General features: G+C 37.8%; 1 protein-coding gene across 2 annotated transcripts; it reads right to left on the bottom strand.

The window, feature by feature from the left end:
* Positions 1 to 2,605: 2,605 nt before the first annotated feature.
* Positions 2,606 to 21,808, bottom strand: LOC134629325 (voltage-dependent calcium channel gamma-5 subunit). Of its 2 annotated transcripts, XM_063476572.1 has the most exons (7): positions 21,582 to 21,808; positions 11,657 to 11,897; positions 10,903 to 10,944; positions 8,143 to 8,229; positions 6,198 to 6,338; positions 5,476 to 5,621; positions 2,606 to 5,228 (listed from the first exon to the last, which is right to left on the bottom strand). In XM_063476572.1, the coding sequence occupies exons 2-7, from the start codon at positions 11,850 to 11,852 to the stop codon at positions 4,965 to 4,967; spliced, it is 876 nt and encodes a 291-aa protein (XP_063332642.1). In that variant the 5' UTR covers positions 11,853 to 11,897; positions 21,582 to 21,808; the 3' UTR covers positions 2,606 to 4,964. The 2 variants fall into 2 exon arrangements, with proteins under 2 accessions (XP_063332642.1, XP_063332643.1); XM_063476573.1 differs by lacking the exon at positions 10,903 to 10,944 and having other exon boundaries at positions 21,582 to 21,806.
* Positions 21,809 to 22,640: the final 832 nt, after the last annotated feature.

Genomic DNA, 22,640 nt, shown 5'->3' with positions numbered 1-22,640 from the left:
ATGCAAAACTAATAGCTCTTCAAGGGAATCCCAATACTGGTGCAACGATACTATTTCATGGACAATATACAGAAAAGATCAGTTGCTCAAGACTTTAGCACAGTAATCTACCTTAGACTATCTAAATTATCCAGATTACTATTCCTACAGTAAGCAGGATAAGAGCTTATTTAACTTCAACTTAAAAAAAATCTCATTATCATTAGATTAAAGAGAAGAAGTTTTTTTGGTTTTCTTTTTTCCCTTGTGGTAGTTTTGGTGTTTTAGCTATTTCCTCTTCATGAACCAATGATGAACCATAGTCTCGGTTTGCTCCAGTTCCTTGAGACACATATGCAGCTTGCATATATCACTCATCCTATTTACACCTTGAATTAGTGATTCAGTGTGAAGCTGTAAATGCATTTCTTACCTGAAACAAAACTGTGTTGTTTCCCACCTCTATGTGTTTTTTGTTTGTTTGTTTGGGTTTTTTTTTTTTGTAAAGTTTCACACAGATAAAAATTGAGAAAACAGGTTTTGGGTTACTCATAAATGTCATTGCATAATGAACAAACCGGATTCCAGTGTTGTTGGGAATGAAACAAAAAGCTGTTCTGTTTTTTAACATTTTTCATTAATCTTAGGATCTTTGCATGGTCAGTGTACATTATGTGGATGTAAGTGAATGAGACAGAAAAGAAATGATCTGGTAGTGTTGTACCTTCACAAAAGTAACACTAGATGGAGGTGTTGTCAAAAGGCACTCGCTCCCCTTCCAGCCAAGACAGAAGAATTTTGAAGAAGTGCAGACACATATTCACTTGATTCATCTGGAAATGTGCTTCTTTAATTATACAGAAACTAGAAAGGGAACTTTGACGAGTTCAAATGAGCGTGTGTCCCAAAATGTGTGTTAATTACTTATTACAGTAATTAAATTTCCAACAAATGGTTTCATTGTTATAGAGGTAATCAGTCTGGGAATGTGCCATCTCATCAGGTCAATATATAAAACGGTTCATTCAGTTTGTGGGCACATCAGTGCACGGTGCAGATTAGCCTGTTTCCATCCTGCTGATAACCCCATTAAATCTCATCCACCTAGATGGATGAGTGCCAGCTCGCACAGGGAGGCCTGGTTCAGAGAGAGTGACTCATTGTGGTCGAATAGTTCATAAAAGACATTACTGATTGCAATGTATTTGCTCTTAGTCTAGCTGTTGATTTACAGATTTATTTAGATGCCACATAGTGGGAAATGAATTTGACCTAGCATAGATTCAACAAGCTACTGGAGAAATTACTCAGAGGTTTTAGTTCTTGTTGACATGACAGCATCACACAGTTCCTGCAGATTTCTTAGCTGTTCACATCCATGATGTGAATGTCCTTTTCCACCAAATCACAAAGGAGCTCTAACTGGAAGAGATCTGGTGATTATGGAGGTTGTTGCTGATAGGAGGGGTACCCAGTGTGTCCTTCTGCCGCTTCAAAGTTCACTTTTGTACATTCAGAGATGCTCTTATCAATAAGTTTATTGTAACAAATGATTATTTGGGTTACTCTTGCCTTCCTATCAGGTTGAAGCCATTCTCCTCTGATCTCTGGGATCAACAAAGCATTTTCACCCTGATAGCTCATTAAATATTTTCTCGTTCTCTGTAAACCTTAGAGATTGTTGTGCAGGAAACTCCCAGCAGAAAAGCAGCCTCTGAAATACTCTCGTCTGGTACCAACAATCATTCCACGTTCAGCATCAGTGAAACCACCTTTCTTCTCTATTCTGTTGCTCGGTTTGAACTTCAGCAGGTCATCTCGAACATGCCTAAAGAGATGCTGCCAGGCAATTGGCTGATTAAATATTTGCATTAGCGGCTGAACAGGTGTGGCTAATAAAGTGGCCAACGGGTGTGTAACTACAGTTTCTATTTGTTATGCATTTCCACTCTGTGCCAACAGAAGGTGGTACTTGACTACACATTTACTATACTTTGTAGTTTACCAGCAGATCATTTTCTTTAATGGCAATAAACATCCACAGCAAATGGCTTTACCTGCCTGAGAGTAACAAGTGTTAATCTCCTTGCATTTTTGTTGTTTTGTGTTATTGATCAAGCCACAGTCTCCTTCCCTGACTCATTTTGTGCAGTTAACTGAGTATTAGTTTAGGCAAGCTATGAAGTCAAGCTCCACAGCCCCGCTGCAGCTGTTCTCAGTGTTCTCAGCAGTTCTCAGTCTGCCCACAGCTGCTGAGCATCTGCAAGCCGCTTTGTGACCCACATCCAGCCCACTGAACCTGATCAGCATTATGTCTGTTGCTACTGATACTTAGCAACAAGACTCTGATGTGATCCCAGAACAGATCCACAGCTAAATATTATACGAGCTATTACAGATGTAAATAACAGTTTCCTCTTGAATATGATACTCATGATTGAATTTAAGGATGCCTTGCTGTTTTTAAGATTTATCATCATTTTTAGCTGTAATACTCATGGATTTTAGAGATTTCAGGTTCAGAGTTTTTGAATTTTGAAGGACCCTTTAGTGATATGCATGCACAATAAACTCAGACTTTGGTAGATTCATGCAGTGAGTATTTATCAAATAATAATTTTATTTGAGAGAACACACCGTCAATTGCACATCTAACATCATGAATATGACTGAATGTAAAAATACATATATTAACATTTCATGACACCATTTGGGATACTTTGCATTAATGTAAGCTTAACAATATGAAAAAGCTCACACTGTCAATGTGAAGCAGGAGGCAAAGCAGCTGTCAAATATACTGCAAGTAAGTCTACCCAACAATAAAACAACCAGTTTTTACATGAATAGATGTCTATACAAAAAAAATCTATACACATATAGATGATTTTATATTTACAGTGTTTAAAATAAACAAAATAGAATGGGTGTGTATACTGTAGTTTCAAAGAGTGAAAGTTTAACTTGGCACAGTTTGTGTTTGTTAGTTTTATGTACTTGTGCAGGTGGAACAATGTGATCCAGTGATGAAATGTTGCATGCATTAATATCACGTGGAGCTCACACCATATACTGACAATAAGTAAAATTTTATTTATATGTCAAACTAACACAAAATTATCGAAACAAGACAAAATGCAGCTATGTAATATGTTTTTTTACACTTATACTGCATGAAATGTGTATATTCAATACACTGGTGCTTAACCTGGATACAGTGTCTTCCTTGGCACACTCAGGACTGCGGTGCATTTGTTAACATATAAGAATATTCTTTCTTTTTGAGGGAGAAATAAACAAATATGCTTACAGAACTTGGTTGAAGTGTCTCTATAGGAGAGGTATTTCACTATATGCTGAAACATCCCACTTAGCAGCATCTCCTTGGCACATCTTACATTCACAATAAACCCATCTGAAAATGGTATTTAATACAACCTGACTGACTCGTTCTACATCCAAGTAGAAACTTCAAACTTCAACTTCTCCCCTTTGGCATTCTCTTATAAACTAATAGTTTATAACTCTAAGTTAGCAGCAACACTCAAACACTGTTGCCTTTCTGATATTTTTGCTTCCTTCTTGTTTTATTTGTTTCAAAACTAATAAGTGCACAAATTAATTATAGGTCCTCTTTGAGTAAAAGGGTTGTTTATATATGGATAGTTAAGTTCGCCGGTGTGACGCAGTCCTGTATGTAATTCATGACGAGATATGAGTGCGTATAAAGCATTAGTTTGTTTCCTATGTACAATAAAACACTCAGTTTCTATAGCCATTAGCATGTTCGTATTTAGGCCTTTAAATAATGTATCTCACATGTGTGAACAAGCAACCTATAATGCAAACCCTTCCTTTGATGTCAACATTTACATTTCTTAGATGGACCAATGCGAACAAGCTTGAAAATGAATAATATTATGTGTAAATACAAAATAATGACATATTCCTGATAGTGCTTAAAAAGTTTACAAAACTCTCATGGCTTCACAACAACAAACGGTTCTTATTCGGTGTACAGACATGGAGAAAATCAACTAAAAGTCATATAAAAATGTCAAATACCAGCTGTATTGGACCCAACAAATACATCTTTTAACTGTTTATTTATAAGATGGAACATCAGTAAAATTATCTGAGCAGTTGTGATTCACAGCTGTTTCATAACCTTAAGCCTGCACTTGAACATGAAAATGTTCAAAGCTGAATTTTAGAGCCTTCACATGAACACGTCTGAAACAACTGTGATGTGATTACAAACAAGTACATGGCAACAAAATGTGCAACGCTTTGCAGTTGAGGCTACTTTAATTAGAAACAACTGAGCATGTGAGCATGTAATGCTTGTGTACACTAATACCGCTGTTGCACATGCACCATTTATAGAATAAATGAGAAGCAATTTTCTGAACCCTATTAGCCGATTTTCTGAACCCTGTTAACCTTTATGAATGGCAAGTGCACGCTATTTGCTCAGTTATCACATGATCAGAGAATCAGAGTGAGGAAACATTTTCTCAGAACAAGAACCCGGGATGCTTGAAGCACATCCAGCTACACTATGTGATTCCTCTGATTAGCTGCTGGTTTCTATGTGAAACTACGTCGATGTAAAATGTTTGCATTTGAGGAAAAACCTGCAGATTATACAATAATTACATATACAGAGCCTACTGATCCAGTTCTTACCTAGAGCTAGGAGGGTGGCAGCCAGCTTTCATGAAAAAACTTGAGAAAAAGCTAATAAAAGTAAAACCAGGTAAAACTATTTCCTCTGTCACTTGTTGTACAGTCTTCAGTTTACTGTTGCTCTCTACAAAATCAAAAACTGCTTAAAAAAATTAATGGTAGAGAGGGTAAAGATAGTTCAAACAGCTGAAGCGGAAAGATCAAGCTGGATAATATTAAATTATTCAATAATTTTATGTCAAAATTCAGGCAGCTCAAAAAGACCCCATCAGTGAAACAACCGCGCCTCATCTGCCTCAGCAGGGTGAGGAGGACATTTGTTCATACTCTGGACACTTGAGAAGGGCAGGGTAGTTAGAGGAGTTCATCTGGAGTGAGGCCTCGGAGGAGATGGAGGAGGGACTGCGACCACGTCCGGCCCAAGCGTCTGGATGGAGGAACTGACCGGAGTAATCTGAGCAGTTGCTGAGACGAGGTCTGTAGAAGCCCTGATGGGGCCTGTACATTTCCTCTGCTGTGTAACGCTTCATGAACAGGTACACTGACATCACACCTGCCGTCTGGGGAGGGAATAAACAGATTAAGGCTGGGACACAGTACATCTTCAGCTGACAATTTAAGGACAAGATTTGCTAAATGCCTAAAGTACAAGGCAAATGATGAGGTTAAATCTATACAAACAAAACTGAGACCAGTGCTAAGTTTATGTACATAAAACCATTAGATAGACAGAAAATGGTTAAATATTACTGTGGCTTTGAAACATTCTTGTAAAATGTGAGATACTATTTGACTTTCTGAAGTTACCTCAGTGAGCAAGAAGGAGATGGCAGCAAACGCAAATGACCATCCATACTTGTAGCTGAAGTAAGCCTCATTAGTTTTGGTCCTGTTCAACATTTCATCATTAATATTGGAGATGTACAACACCAGACCAACAACCAAAGACAGACCTGTGTAAGGCAGAGAGACAAAATGATTAAAACTCATTTTATATAGCAAAGGTACACATCACTGATAGCTGCATAATTTTGCATAATATTTTCCAAAGACAGAGTCAATGAAAACAATAATTCTTTCATATGACAGTGATGGACATGCACAAAAATATTGGGCCACAGTCTCTCTTAATCTGTGAATTCATGTGTTTTCAGTCCATTGCCACAGATGTATGAAATCAAACACCAGGGTTTGCAAAATTTGTGAAAAAATTGGACCGCACAAAAGTTTTAAATGAATGTTTTGAATGTGTCAAAATATAGTGCGTAATCCATTAAATTCTTTTCTCAGTCGTGTTCAGCTAAGTTTTGTTTACTTTCCTGCTGTGTGCAGCAGGGGTCTGGTAGCTGCAACACTGGCATACTCTAATTCATTTTACAGATTATAATGTGACAAGATGAATGACGTGCAACAGATGGTAGCACAGTTTAACCTTGCCCCCCAACCTCCCACCAAGCAACCACACGTGCATGCACACATGGCGCCACTTTGTCCATCTAGTGTAGATACAGTAAGTATAAATCAAGTACCTGACAAGATGAAGAAGATTCCAGAAACAAAGGCCAAGATGGTGCGATGTGGTCGAATGTGGCCGATATTACTGAGTACAAAACCAATGAACATGAAGAAGAGGCTGACCAGAGGAAAGGGTGTAGAAGAGCGAATCATCTCTAAAAGGAGAGAAGGGAAGCAAAAAGAAAATAAACTGATGAGTTTGAGTGTGTTTTATGGGTCCTTATCTTAGCTAATATAAAATTTCAATATCTGTATTTATTTATTTTTCTTATTAAAATTTGCTGTAGTAGCAGCATGAAATATTCAGTCGGTCTATCTTATGCCTCACTCTCATGGATTTAGTATTTAATTACCTTGACTAACTTTTGATTCTTTTATGTTAAGACGGAGCAGGGCCTGCTTGCTGTGAGAAAATGGCAAAAGACCTCTGAGTCTCTGGTACTTTTTCCCGAACCCCCATTGCGTTCTTCATTACCCCCAAAATATAGCTTTTTAGCTAAGTGGGCCAGATGTCTAAGGCCATAACCTTAATGGAATTTGGCTTTAACGTCCATTAGCTGGTAAAACTTTGGATTCAGTGGCAATCTTGCCAGTTGAAATCTACAAGAAATATTCAAAAATCTTTTCAGAATGAAAACATAAACATTTGGCTAGCAGATACATTGGGCAGTGGTTTACTTTCAAAGTCATCTTAACCCTGGAGAACCCATGGGGTCAGATCCGACCCCAATGGTTTTCTAGGGAAACCATAGGGTCAAATTTGACCCCATGGGTTCTCCAGGGTTAAACTGCTTTTTTAAACATCCACTGTCACCAGATCTGGACCCAAATCATTGAGGACTGTTCACAGCATCTCGATTAATTTATGGCACAAAGAATTCAGCCAGTTGTGTAAACAAGAGGAAGTCCAACCTAGTTCTAGTCCTAATTAATTAAATGGCTGGTCAGTGTATGCTGTCCTGTTGTTTCCCTTGTCTTTTGGCCATTTGTCCCTCTTCACAGCTTCCTGCTTGCCTGCTCGTGTCTTTAGGTATTATTATTGTTAGTTTGTACTTTGTTGGAATTTTGTTTAACTCATCCTGTGGCTATCATTTAGTTATTTGCTACTTCCAGAAAATGCAAACCCTTACATTTTATTTTTCAACTTTTCTGCATTTGTGTCATTTTTTTTTCAACCCCCACATAACAGTATAAAAGAGTGTGCTAATCTTTGAGTTACTGCACCTACTGAGTATAACTATATAATTGCAGGCTCTGGAAAAACTGACTTTTATATAGCTTGGCAATGTTATTTTCCTACAATCTGCTTGCTTGACTTGGTGAGACTCCACAGATTTAAACTTGAAGTGCCAAATGCTAATGCGTATATGTATGCCCATGCACTTTCACCCTGTAGGGAGTTATAAAAAATTTAAATAGCGTCACTGAATTTTTCATTAACACTCAGTATTTGTCTTGCATGCATTTGCCTTGGGGATTATTCCATAAATTGCAATATCACTACATCCTAAAAAAAACCCACATACTGTATGAGATGACAGGACAGCGAAGAGGTGTGGACTTAATTCACGTGAGTTGTACTCAGGTAAAACTTAGTTCTTTTCTGTTATCCTGTTAGACTTTACACTATCAGAAAAGGATTTACATATGAATTGAGTGTTTGTTAAGAATAATCTTATCATTCTCTTGTTAAAAAAAAAAAGACTTCTGACAAATGTATGTGGCTTCAGTTAACACAGTTCTTTCACACACTTCTATATAAAACTTTTATGTTTTTATCATCTTGTTTCTGCATTTCTGTGCAGTAGCTTTGGTACGGTACATTTTTCTATGACTAAAACTGCTGTGCCCCTAGATGCTATTATGGTGAAGTATTTCAAACTAAATGGCATCTTTTCAGTTTAGAAAACAGACTGAAAAATGCTGAAAAATAATCATGACATGTGAACAGTTACTTACTGAGTACACTAACAGTGGACTCAGATGTCATCTGCACATTAGTGGGCATCACATACTCAATGGTAAAACACCGTCCATTCTCCTCTCCTGGAATAAAACACAGGGAAAAAATGATATTAAGTGAAATTTCAGTATATGTTTTTGTTTTACACAAGCGATTAATTAAATCCAACCCTGAAGGTCATACAGTACATGAATGGATGTCTTGACATGGATACATGGATGTCTTGACATGATGAATACCTATAATGGCAAAAATGAATAAATGTCACAAATGTCATGTTTTCAAACAAGTTGTTGGAACGACGAGTTGCAAGTTGTATCTAAAGACCAAGCTCAGTTTATTTTCTCTGTGAGGCTATTAAATTTAAATATCACTTAAAATCAGTCAACTTAGAAAGAGAATGGGGAGTTTATAGCTTCCTCCATGTAACGCACAATTTATGCTGTCAGTATTTGTTTGAGGAACACCCAACATTAGACTTTAACACCTTTCTCCTTATCGCGCTGACACATACAGTACAAAATGTGGCAGCAAGACACACCAACTGATTTTTTTCATCACTTCATTAACTCCACACACTATGAGGTGTTGGATTAGGTGATATTCTGGGGTTCAGCATATGTAATTACCTTCATACTGCTTCCACAGAATACACATATAAGGATGTGTTATGTTTTTGCATAGCTATTTAAGAAAAATATAATATGTCAAACAAATCTGGGAGATTCTTGAGACTATTTTCCAAGGATTTAGCCAGTTATTGACCCCATGTTTATAGTCTTGCTGGTTTTCACTTTAATGAAAAGTCAGTTTTTATTGTGCATTTCTAGGGTTTCTTTGTGTATGCAAATATCAGCCCCCCACTTCTTAGTGATATCACATACACTATGTCTACAGTTGCACATATGCGCAAATACAGTCTGCAATTTGTTAGTTAATTACCTAACTATATCATGATATAGTTATATTTAACAGACATTAGGATTAATATGTCTGCATATGAATATAAGACAGACAGACAGCAGGAGAAACTGATGGAGGAGAAGTCTGTAAACGCAGACTGATTGGACCAGTTCAGGTCCACATTGTGTATACATATGTATGTCACTGCAGATCTCCCTCAAACTTGCTCATTGTATCAGCTTTTCTTTTAACATAAAGTAAAAGCTTGGGCTTACTGCCACTATGCAGTAAGCCCAAGATTCCCTTTGGTCACGAAATATTTTGTACTCCAGTCAACAGCGTTTCTGTACTACTACTAATCACCACTTTCCTTTTTATTCCCAACAAAGGAAAATAACGACTATTACAGAACTGTCATGATGAAGACTTATGTTATTATTTCTATTTTTCTCTTATTTTTTTATTATTCTCTATAATAACTGATTCTGGAATAAAATACTAACTGTAAAACGTGATATACTTCACCTGTCACAACACCGTGCAACGTCATTCACATTCACTGGTGTAACTACGCACTGTGATGGTAAGCATTGGTGTTTCTGGGTCAAATTAAGTGGGCAATAAGGCCACTCAATTGCCCCTAAAAAACACACTAAACCATTAGTTCATTTAAACCAAAGGCCTGCTTCATGGCAGCAAAACATCTCTTACATAATCACAACTGGAATCCCAACATATTTACCAAGACTTAACCATTAACCCTGAAAAAGGACGAAGCAGCTCAATTGTCGTATAGATTAAATCAACAGTAAGTGGACTGATGTTAAAGGTTATGTTACCATTTAAGAAAAACACAAATATTCTTCTTGTCCATACTGATCAAAATAATTGAAACATTTCCAGTGTAGGCTGGCTAAAGTGAAATGTTAAGCTAAACAGTACAAGTTTGTAAAGATGGAATTTAATCAATAAAATCAGGTTTGCCGAAACACTTTTTTTAGGTTTGCTGTTCTTAAAAAAGAGACTGGAAAGGCTTACAAATTAGTAATAGTAGTTTAGAAATAACTATAATTTAATGCAAAGCTAGACAAAGAAAAATGGAACTGTGGCTAATCTCCCTAGATGTGGACATTCAGTTAAAAACAAGAAATACTGGTTGGTGGTGAGCAATATCTCATACTCTAGACAGGAAGAAGCTGGTGTTCTCCAGCTGTTTTAACACTCCAGCAGCTGGCAAACCAGAACAGACTGGATCTACAGAAATACTGGGGAAAACTTCCTTTACGGTTGTCCCAGGCAGCGCCCAGAACTTAACCAAGTAAAGTGAACTCTTTAACTCTTTAACAATTTAAAGACAGCTCGTCTGACTTAGAGTATGACTAAGCTCAAACACTCCTGAAAGACACATGTCCTTGTCCTGACTGATGCATAAACAGTTGATCAAAGAAAGTTAAACCAATAATAAAAAAGAAGAGTCATTATGATTATAACTGTTGGTATGTCTACTACGGTGGGATAAATACATTGTGTTGATCTGTACTTGTGAGCAAAATCAGACAAAATCAATTTAATGACCAAGCAAAAGAGGAAAAAACATGTTATTTTAATTGGTTAATATACATCTGGCTTCTGTAGCATAACTAATAAAAGCATCTGTAGTGCAGGTACATGTCAGCTGACAACTTTTAAAGACCTAAGCACAAATATCATTGGATGCAATACAAAACATAAAGGAGATTGTTTTTTTCTTTGGTATCTAGATATCCAGCAAAATAACAGAACATATTACTGCAAGTACAGTAAATTGTTGTGATTACTGGAGAAATCGAGAGGGTAAGAGCAAGAATGGATACCTGGTTTACTCTGGGACAACACTTGTCTGGACGGTTGTTTCTCTAAAGAAAAGATTTAAAACGGTTAGTATTTCCAGTATTTTCCAATCAAGAACTGTGGAGGAACACGTTAAGAAGGTGTTTATCCATGCAATGTGCTGTGCTTCTGCAGTTGCTTTTAATGTGGAATGGTAAAGTGAAAAAATGCAGGTCAAAAAGAAGGAAAAGGAAAGTCCAGTTAAGGAGCAGAGAGGAGTGTCTGCACCAATCAAAGCTTCATCTGGTGCCACTGAATGTAAATCAGCAATTGGTTAAATCATGAGAGAAGCAGTCTTGGATAGCTCTCTATGAACAGGAAAAGTGATTTTGAAGGATACAGCATAGGACTGGAAAACAGTTTGGAGATAGTATACAGGTAAGGTGATGGATCATAAAGCTATGCAGAGGTGAAGGCAAAGTTTCAAAGTTCATGCTCAAATATTCAAGTGCAAAGCAAAAACAAAAAGACATCTTCTATACTTGCAGCAGTCTAGTGGTTAAAGAGAAGTAAAAAAAGGAAAGAAATGAGAGGGAAAAAATGCAACGCACAATATACTGCAAACGAGACAATGCACAAAATTTTGGTGAATCTGTGCTTCAAACTTAGCTGTGTATAATAAACATAATTTTGAAAGATGGCATCACGATTTCATTTCCATTTTGTTACTGCTTTTGAGACTAACAGGAAAGCTACTCTACTGTGTTCAAACTGTGTTCTGACTTCAGACTAACTCACCAGCCAAAAAGCAAACCCTCCACAGACCAGAGTGGAGCGACATGCGCATCTCGGTGCTCTGGTTGAGAGGAAGGATGACGCCCTCCTCCAAGTAGAGCCAGTAGTCGGTGCTCACGGCGATCCCCAACAGGCCGAGGCCGCAGACGGCGAACACGCTGCTCAGCAACGTTAGCGCCTTCCTGCCACATAGGCTCATACCACAGCCTCAAGAGCAGGGGGGCACCGGTGGCGGAAAAGGGAGCTATGAGAGGGAGAGAGAGATAAACATTTTTACTTTTATTTTTTTCCTTTTTTTTTTTTTTTTTTGTAAAATCCACTTTATTCAGTGCTCAGAGGTGGTGGTTGTGCCTTTGGGTGTGGTCAAGTGTGACACTCTGGAGTTCTGCAATATTTAATTTCACTCGAACTAAGGCTTACGACTGAAAATGGAGATCAGGTAGAGACAGAAAGTAACAAACGCACCTGCAGATAGGACAGTTTTACCTCTCTGCTGAAGTTTAAATCTGGGAATGAGTCTCTTTCTTTCAAATCTCCCATTAATCTTTAAATAACCACACTGTGCAGGACGAAAGATTTAGTAGAGCATGTTTGAGGAAAGTTTTTCACTTGACTACCCTTGACTGCTTCCAGGCAGAAAGAACACTCCTGCAATGTGCCTAACAGCACTGATTGCCCCCAAAGGAGAATTACAAAACTGAGTTTGTTTTGATTTATTTCTGCTTTAATAATCATAGACTATTCCTACTGTCTGTTATGTATCTACTACTTTATGTTAAATTTAGTGACATACTACAGCTGGCATACAGTATGTCATGGCATATGAATGTGAGTGCTTGCCAAACAAAATGATGGCTCTGTTCTTAGCTGAAGCCCACTTTTGCCGGAAGCTAAAGCGCTGGGAGGCTGAGATACATGTTGAAAGGAATTGATTTCACATAATGAGATCTCAGCATGCTGCTACTTTGAGCACCCACTGTGAGCTTGGGAAGATGGAGAGAGAATTTGTGAAAGGATTTTGAACTTTTCAGAAAATTCATCACATTTGGAAATCGCTTTCCTCCAACAATTTCTTATATGAAGACTTAATACAAAGCCCCAGTTAGAAGAAAAGAGTGAGATCTCCATGCAACTGTCAGCATGTAGTGAGGAACAAGTTTGCATAGTGAGGCAAAATCCATGTAATATAGTAGAGAGAAAGCCAATCATTTCCCTTTAAGCAAGCTTTTGGTAACAATGTGAAGGAAAAACTCCCTTTTAACAGAAGTTAACCTTTGAAGTATCAGTCATCTGAGGGTGGGCATCTCAACCAGTTAAAGCAAACAGTGAGAGAAAAAACAGAGTCTGATGGGGATAGTAACTTTAGATCAAAACCACACAGTTCATACAGTGATGCCAGTTGTAAGCAATTGAGATGCACATACTGTAAGTAATCAGAATTCACCAAGCACAGGAGCAGCATTAATGGGAAAGGACTATTACTAAACCTAAGCTATTCTTGGCTCTGTTGCAATCAGTAGCTATTCATTTACAATGACCATAAAGGCTGTATATTCAGGCAATTGCTACTGAGCTGTAAGTAGATGGATGCATTCCACTCAGTAACCCTTTTTGTATACTTCACTTACCCAGAAGGGCTGTTTTAGCTGTACAGTACAAAACCCACACACTGGAGTAGTGACTGTGCTTAAATATACAGTCTTGAGCAATCCTTAATTTTTTTAAATATTTTTTTAATCAACAGTTCTCCAGGCTTTCTGATGATCTTTCAGACATTCTCTTGGGACATTGGCTGCCGGGGGGCACTGCACACCACCCAGAATTTCCAGTAAATTAATCAGTCAATCGGTTAAAACAGATTATTATGAATTTCAAAATCTTATTTGGTTTTCATATGTACCTATTATCAGATATATCAACTCTAATAGCAGGAAATTAACTAGGCAAATGATTTTTTCTTTCTCTCTTTTTTGCCATATTTTTTCAAGTAACCTATATTTGACAACAGCATAAATAAATTGAGAAATTCTGTTTTTGGTGTGCTACCCCAATATTTTTAGTGGCCCCCATATTGCCCCTATGAAAAAATTCTGATGCCACCCCTGCCCCCCCGTCCATCAGTAAATAAGGGTGTGACAATCATGGTGACACTGTAGAATCAAATAACTAAGACCCCAGTCACACTGGCCAAGAGAATAGTTCATGACCATCTGGCAACCAGTATCAATGTGACTGGATGCTGGAAGTTGATGGTAGTTGTTGGGAAATGATTGTTAAAGTCCCAGTCATGCTGGCCCATAGGCAAGTCAGTGACCCCCTGAAAACCACTTCTCATTAGAGAAAAATGTGTATTCCACAACTGGTTGGCAAAAGACTCATTGCTTTGGTCAGTAGGATATTTTTAAAGTCATGGTTTGAATGGAAATGATGGATTTGTCTGCAACTACAACAAAACTAGTTTGCATTGCACTTTTTCCAAGTTTTACTACTGTTTGGCTAATAATTAGTGAGCATTTCAAGACAAACATGGTGTGCACATGGTGTGGGTATAGATATTTGTCCGTAGAAATTCGTGCTTGTATCACATCCAATATGGCTGTCAACTTTTCAGCATGGTGTGCATGGCATCAAATTTTAATAGTGTTTGGTAGAAAAAGTCTCTATTAATAAACGGCTGAAGCTGTTTCAAACAAAATAGTTCATCTAATATCTGACTAAATGCAATTGCATTGATGTCCAAAACGTTTCTTGCCTTTCTGTGTGTGCACCAAGTTCCCATCTCTCTGGTGACTCAACCTGCACACCTGGTAATCAGCCAGTCATCAAATTCCAGCAGTATTTAAGGTTCTGGTCTTTACATCAATTGCTGCAAGACCTTTAGTCACCTCCGCGTGGTGCTAACACTACAAGCTGGATCTATTTTTGTGTGCCTTGTGTGTGCACGCGTGTGTGTGTGTGTGTGTGTGTGTGTGTGTGTGTGTGTGTGTGTGTGTGTGTGTGTGTGTTTGCGTGTTTGCGCATGTGGTAATCTTTATCTCCTGTCCCTCAGGATCAGTTTCTCCAATTTCCACTGTGCCAATTGCTTTGCCCTGTTCACCACCTTCACTCTGCCTTCGTAAAGTATACCTGTCTCACTTCTAGCTCTGTCCATTAAACTTCCATCAGCCAGCCATTTCCCTCACCAGCCACAGCTCTGGGGCCTTTTTACTGGAAAAAATAAATATAAAATCACAAGCTGTTTTCAATTAAAATCAGTGTCTCGGACTAGAAATAACCATGGTTGACTTTGTGTTACCTGACAAAGTAAAAACAATGAAAACCAATGAGCACTGCTGATTTTCATGTTTGGTCTAGTCCACCAAATACTCAATAATGTTTTACCTGACTTAATTAACCTCAACAAAGCCTTCATTTGTGCATTTGTGAAAGGGGAAATCACAAGTCATTTGTTGTCAGTTTACATTAAGTGACATCACAGATGCATAAATTACAAATTGGGATTTTTAGAAGCTGCTTAAGCAAGCATTTTAGCACGCCATAGGGACTGAATACAAGACAAGTTTTAAGTATTAATCTAACAATGTTTTTATGGATGAGTTCATAAATTAATACCACTGCTCTCCAAACAGTTTTAACCATTTCTCCCTACGCTAGGCAAGCAGTGAAAATTGCATTGCATAAAAATATAATATGATCCTGTCTCTATTGCCACAGTTTATGGTTATTATGACGAAACTGTTGCACTGGCAAATGGAGGAACTTCTGCACTGTCCCTGTAGTGTCTGGCTGAATTATGCTTCAAGTGTTAAAAACGTTTGTAGAGTTTGCAAAATGTATTACATTTCACTCCCTAAAAGTATTTTACAAAATTATTTGCAAACATATACCAGTTAATAGAATGTGCAACCAATAATAATAATTCCCTCATTCAGGGGTCCCATACTAACAGACCTGGTATTATTTTTCATGTTTGTTTCTTTTCTTTTACATTCTTCCTTAAAAAAAAACCTCAATAACAAGTCTTCTAGTTTTAGATGTCATCTTTAGACTTAAGCACTCAATTTCATCTATCATCTATAATCTGTTAAAATAAACTACATGTAGGTTTGTCCTAGCTTGTGTTTCTTACTATTATGAAAAGCAGGGACCAGGAGTAGAAAAGACAGCACCAAAAAAAAGGTTCTTAGTCCATCATAATCAGTGAGATCCAACACACTTGTCAACACACACACAATTACCATAACCAGTCATTCATTAATACTAATAATTCTGTTCATTGTTCTGTTCTTGAAAGGACAGTAATTGTGACTGATCTTAGATGAGAAAAATGTGTTTTCATTTTGAAAGCTTTCTCTTTAAATGTTCAAAGCTACGGGCACCAAAGCTTTGGCTCTTGTTGTGGGATCAAAGGAGTACACAAAACACTCTTCTCCTGCATACTTATCAGAGCTGCCTTTGGAGGAAAATGTCTGAACCTGTGACTAGAAACCATCCATCAATAACTGCGAGGTTTGTATTTGTTGCCGCCTTCTCAAAAGTTGCGTGCTTGTGCAAAAACATAGAAATGGCATAAAAAAATAAGCAAGTTAAAATGTCAGTAATGAGTTTTATTGGGGATGTTTGTGTAGTTAATGGAAGTCAGAATGCTCAAAATGCAAAAACATTTGCTAATTAATTTGAATGAAAGTAAATAATGTTCACATTTTCTGCCACTAATGTGATACAAGGCCACTAGGGGCCCAGAGGCGAAGTAAGGGAAATGTACACAACTGCTAGAGTAAAGGGCACATCATCACCAAAAGTAGGGCAATTCCTTTTCTGCCTACTTCCTTAATATGCACCGACCCTCCTGTCAACCCTAATCTAAATGGCTCACTGCCAGAAATACAGCATTTTTCCTAAACTGAAAATCCAGAGGTTTTTCATCAAACAATGGCAAAGCAAGAAAACACATTTTGATCTATAATTTTTTGGTAATAAAAAATATATTGTAACTTGAACACAAATTGTAGTAAGTTATCCAAATGAAATCAATATTATTTATATCAACATATCTCTGTAGAATTATGATATGTCAGTAGTCCATTTGTGGTGCATGAAATAGCATTGCTATAAAAAATTCATGATTTTTGACTGATATCTTTGATTGTTAACTAAAATATGCAGTCACAAATTAAAATAGTCACAATGTTACCATGAAGAATAGATGATGTCCATCACAGCTGAGTTTGAAGTTGTATTTGGAATTCAATTCAAAATGCCCCAAAATGGTTGTGAAACCTATGAAATCTCACAATGAACACCCTCATTTGAATTTGTGTATTTGTTCTTCTGCGTCAAGGGTTCGTCAGTGTCGTAGCACGGATCTCTTTTGGCATGCTTATTGACCCAGTTACTGTGGCTGTAAGAGCGTGGCTGAGTGCATGTCCCTCTGTTGCTTCTGATGTGGACAGGCAACTAACACTGTGTGAGTTAGTTCCTGCTGGCTGATGTTGCCAGGGCTGGCTGGGGGAGCCTAAGGACAATAGCAGTCCAAAGCAACAGAGAGGAGATATGCCATGTCATCAAGCCACAGTCACAGCTGGGTGAAGCTGGCAGCCCCATCACTGTGTGGCTGGGAACTGCTTATATATTTTCAGCAGGCATACTAAAGGGGAAACACATGTCAACAGTATATATCCACAAGCTCATCCACGCATCAGATCTACAAATATCCATGAAGTGGGTCATACGGTATATCTCACAAATTATACTTGTGAATGAACACATCATTGCAGAGCCAGTTGTCTACAGCCAGTTTCTGTTAGCCTCACTTCACACATAATAAATCTTACAGAGGGAACGTGTCATAAAGGGGTTTCAAGCAGTGCTATTTTTCTATGTTTCCTCAATCCGTGATAGTTAAGAAATACAAATACAATCAAATAACACAAACCCAAATAAATGACACAATTATTTTACCTTTACTATCTCGATTAAAATGATTCATTTAGATAAGTCACTGAGTTTAGTGTCCTTATTTTAAAGACTACTTCAAATCAGCATATAGTCTTAGCTGTTATGTTATCCAAGCAAGGTACCATAAACAACAGTTAAGGTTATAACAATTTCTTTACATATGCTCTTGTGTATAAGCGAGCATTTTCGATCCACGCCAGCCTCAAGCACATAGCTAACAAGCAGGAATAATTTCTCAGTGGTCTAATTTTGGACATGCCTCCACTCTTGCTTGAAGGCATGCCTACTTAAAATCACAAAATTCATACTGTAGTCCAAGCCAAATCTCTGCTGTAGGCCAGACAGCTTACAATGCCTCATCTGGCACGAAGCAGAGAAAGGTGGTGATGGTGGTGCAAGTTCAAGTTGTCAAGACAGAGGATAGTTTTAGTATTTTTAAAATAAAAGAGTTTGGTGAAAAAATTAGCCAATTTGTGTTACTATGTTGCTAGGCAGTTTAACCAGCTGACCTAATGTGTCTCCCTCCCACTCTCGGGACTCTAAAGCAGTCTGTATCAAAATGCAGTCCATCTCTCTTCTGTAATGTCAGATCATCTTAATTTGACAGGGCAGCTCTGGATACAGAGCTGGATATAGCTCAAGCCTTTAATTCTGTTCCAAATGTGCTTCCCTTATGATTTTTAGCAAAACATTTTGGCTTTGAACTATCAACCCTTGAGGATGCCATCATATAATATCATGATTTCTTGTCTCTCCACTTGATCTCTATATCTTCTAAGAATAATAAACAAACAGAATATAAAATAGTAGCAAAAGGCTGAACAAAGGCTATAGCTTATACCCTTAAATATATAAGACCATTTAAATACCCCATTTCCTTTGCCATGACTTTGTGTAAAGCAGGGACAATTATCTGAACTGCTTTTTTTCACTTAGACATATTCATAACAAAGAGCACAGACAGGTTCACTTTATTTAATAAAACGAGTGAATGGCACTTTTGTGATCTCTAAAAGGGTAGACACTTCATTGACTCTGGCATAAAATAAAATAGTGACCCACAGCAATAGCACTAACATCCATTTCCTCATGTTTGTTGTAAGAACAAGTCTCCCATTTATTTATAAGTGCCTGACTTGGCCTCGTCGCCAGGCAACACTATACAGAGAGGCCCACAAATTAGTTAAGCATGAATGAGCTGATGAGTGAGTCCCAAAACAAGGCTTCCTATTTGGCTGTGCACTTTTACATGCTGGGGAGGGGATACAAAGGGAACAGGAGAAAGACATGGGGAGGCAAATACATTTTAAAGGTTTACAGAGGGAAACATTAAAAAGACATATTACATGTAGCCATATAGGCACAGAATGATCTCAAAATTTCACTGGAGATAAAATATATCTAGAACAGGCATCCTAAAGTACATCCTGTCTACACTCTACAATACATTTACTTTATTTTTCCACAGACCCAGAAAGAAATGCTTAAAACTCCGGTAAAACTTTAAGAGCAACTTTGAGAGTCTTACTCAGAATAGGTGTTTAAAAACTGGGCACATGGCAGCTGTGATCAGCAGAGAGCACTGTGTTTACATTTTGGGGATATTCCCATCGGGGTGCTTTTTAGAGGGTGGCCGATCGCTGAACCAAGTGATTTGCTACCAGGACAGTAACTGATGCAATGGGGAACACTTATTTAATGCACTTTGTTTAATTGCTCGTGCTTTGTGCCCACACTGGGAATAGAGAATTAATTTAATAAATCCTGCAATTCTGACAAAAGACATATTGTACGTGGGTTTCTTTTATGAATAGATATGCTCATTAAATCATGGATTAAACCTACACCGATCTATTTACTAATGATATGTTATTTATATTTTTTGTCAGTGTTAGGTGATTGCAATGTTTTCTGCCACAGAGATAACAGAGGAACATGGAAATTGTTCATATTTCTCAAAAAGGAGCTACATTTTGCTTTTGTCATGAGTGACAACTGGGAGCATTGGTTATGTGTAAACAACAAAGAAATAAGGATGGGGAAAAGAAAAGAATTGATTATTTTAATGGCAAGACACAGGGACAGGGCTGTATAACCCTGTGTAGCAGTCTCTGATCCTATCATGTTTGAAATGTGGCCTATAATAATGTTTTTACAAGGCTGCCATGATAAACATAAAAACTGCCAGCCAGAGTTTAAACATGTATTTAATTTATGGCATTTATGACATTTGAGAACATGGGCACAGAAAGAAAACAGTGCCTGCAGAAGTTTAATGATGAGATCAGTAAAAATCAGTGCTTAACAAAAACCACAAGATTTAGATTGACTGACTTTCAATTAAATACCAAACCTCTAGATACATCTTTGAGCTTCTTTAAGAGCTATGTGGCTAAAGAGGCTTTTACAGCGGAGAAAAATTAAAAGCTCTACAAAATGTGAGGGGCTAATTCTGCAAATCTAACAAACTCAATTTAAAGTGCATGAAGTCACATTTTCTGTCTTTGAGTCACAGCCTGAACCATTATGTCCAGATAATAATAGACTGTAAACTACCTACATGTACCTCAATGCAACAAGTAGTTTCTCACCTGGCGAGTGCACAAGTATCCACAATGCAGCCTGTATGCGTCTGAAACTGCTGAGAAATAATCCCCATACTGAATGAGTGTTTTAGCAATGTTTGTTTGGTTGACACACTGACCCAATGGCACGAGCTGCCTATTTAAATCTTAAATTGTACAAATGCCAAAGATTATTTTAGTATTACTTTACTATAGAATAATCATGATTTGTATTAGGTCAGATTATAATGCACACATGTATCAGATCTTACAGAATCAGAAGCATTTTCCATCACAACACCACAAAACTATCTACTATTTTAATCCTCATAACTATAACAGATAATCATTCTGAATGGCCACCATCATATTAATGGAAGCAACAAATTAAGTAATTATTAGATGTCAGATGACATAAAGCAAATATATTAGCCTCATATTCAATCTCGATCGGAGTTTTCAACAAATCATTATGTAATTTAGCCAGAGAGACTCTGTTGTTTGTAGTGCAATCAGCCAGCTGTTTGTTAGGCTACTGATACCAGTTAATCTTTGGCTCCGGCTTAAACCGCTGTCCGCGGTACTGAACCACTCACACACGTTCTCGTATTGAATCAGTGATAAACTTAACCAAACCTGATGCTAAACAAGAATACCTCAACTGTCCTTTTAATACACGCCCTAGGAATGCGCGCAGTAAATACTGCATCTTCTGTGTTATTGGCACGTGTCTTGTTTTCCGTTTTAAAGCCGTGGATTTTGCTTAAAAGTCTCAACGACTCTATTTTTAATTCGTTTCCATCCCTCTAATCCTAAAAAATCTAAGAGTGATATTCTTTGTCACACATGTGATACTTTAGTTTTTCTGCAAGTTACAGCACTTCACCTGTCGATTAGCGGCATTGTGACACAATTGTAAGGGTGTAATAACCGAATAGACTTTGAGTCGACATAAAGGAGGTATCGGCTTCTCTTCAAAAGCCACTTAAGGCGTACATTTATCTTCTAAGTTTTTGTTTTAATCAACGTGCAACAAATCCTTATCGGGTTTGAATATCGCTAACATGTGTCAGAGAAAAGCAACTCCACTCTTCACATGCAGCTGTGAGTAAAGGATAGTCGCATTCAAAGCTTAGTAAAGGCTTCAACAGTAATTATGGAGGCAAAGAGAAAACGTGTTTTACATGTTAATATTTCAAACAAGTCTCAGTCTAATTGGAGCTAAGCAAAAACATTAGTAGCATGGGGGGAGAAAACAACAACAGGAAAAGTACTCCGTGTTTTTTGTTGTTGTTGTTGTCGTTGTTGTTGTTTTTTGTTTTTTTGCTTTCTCCTCCTCGAAATATTCTCTGTAACGTCTTGCTTACAGTGGACACTCAAGGAAAAGTTGGCTAAAAATAATTTACCTTCGCGAAGAAGACTCGTCGATGAAACGCCTTTCTCCTGGTGTTCTGTTATCGTCACTCTTTTCTTCCTGTTCAGTCGCTCCGCGTTATCTCGGCTTTGGCAGGAAATAAGCCCGTTAACTGAACCTGACCCGCAGCTGCGTCGCTCGCGCACCACTACTATCCAAAACAGCAATACCTTCTGCCCGCGTGGAGTGAGGCACGTGGCACCCCAACTCCTCACTCCACCTCTCTTCAGGTGAACGGGAGGGAGGGAGGTGAAGTGACGTGATATGGATCAGTGAATTTGTAGTTCAAACCAGATGCAGCGATAAGATTTCAGCAGATATTGTTTTGATATGAAGCAGCAGCACAAAAATCAAGCTCTGCTATAGGATTTACCACAATGTTATGCATAAAATAAAGAAATGACCTGTTTTGCAAGTATCTTTGTCACCCTGTGGTCTACCTTATAATCAATCTAATCCCCTTTGACCGCTGAAAATATCTCTATAAGCCTGTTAAGTTATATTTGTTGCAAATTCTGCTGCCGTCTTGGCCATTTCTTGAAGAAGACGTTTTTTTTGTTTTTTGTTTTTTTTACCTGGATAAGCCCAAAACAACTTGTACCTTGTGTAAAGAATGCTCTCTCTGAATCACAATGACTTTCATGAGAGATATGTTTAAGGTATCTTGACAGATTAGGCCAACAAGTCACTTACAACAATAATAAGGGTTCATTTCAATTTAGTTCAATTCAATTCAATTTTATTTATACAGCGACAAATCACAAAAACAGTCGCCTCAAGGCGCTTTATACTACAAGGTAGACCCTACAATAATACATACAGAGAAAAACCCAACAATCATATAATCCCCTATGAGCAAGCGTTGTAAAGGCTTGCTCATAGCCTTTACAACGCAGTGGGAAGGAAAAACTCCCTTTAATAGGAAGAAACCTCCGGCAGAACCAGGCTCAGGGAAGGGCGGCCATCTGCAGCGACCGTTTGGGAGAGACAAGGAAGACAGGAAGACAGCCAGAGATCAAGGGTGCCACCACTCTGTATTTAATTATTAAAT

Source organism: Pelmatolapia mariae, linkage group LG6 (assembly GCF_036321145.2).
Source record: "Pelmatolapia mariae isolate MD_Pm_ZW linkage group LG6, Pm_UMD_F_2, whole genome shotgun sequence".
Classification (NCBI taxonomy): domain Eukaryota; kingdom Metazoa; phylum Chordata; class Actinopteri; order Cichliformes; family Cichlidae; genus Pelmatolapia; species Pelmatolapia mariae.
Note: the sequence above shows the minus strand (reverse complement) of the source record. Positions and strands in the feature narration are given on the sequence as shown.

Coding starts and splice junctions, on each gene's coding strand:
- LOC134629325 (XM_063476572.1), bottom strand. CDS start 11,852: ATGAGCCTATGTGGCAGGAAGGCGCTAACGTTGCTGAGCAGCGTGTTC. Junction 6,339..8,142: donor GTCCACTGTTAGTGTACTCA/GTAAGTAACTGT, acceptor CTCTCCTTTTAG/AGATGATTCGCTCTTCTACA. Junction 5,229..5,475: donor TCTCCTTCTTGCTCACTGAG/GTAACTTCAGAA, acceptor TTCCCTCCCCAG/ACGGCAGGTGTGATGTCAGT.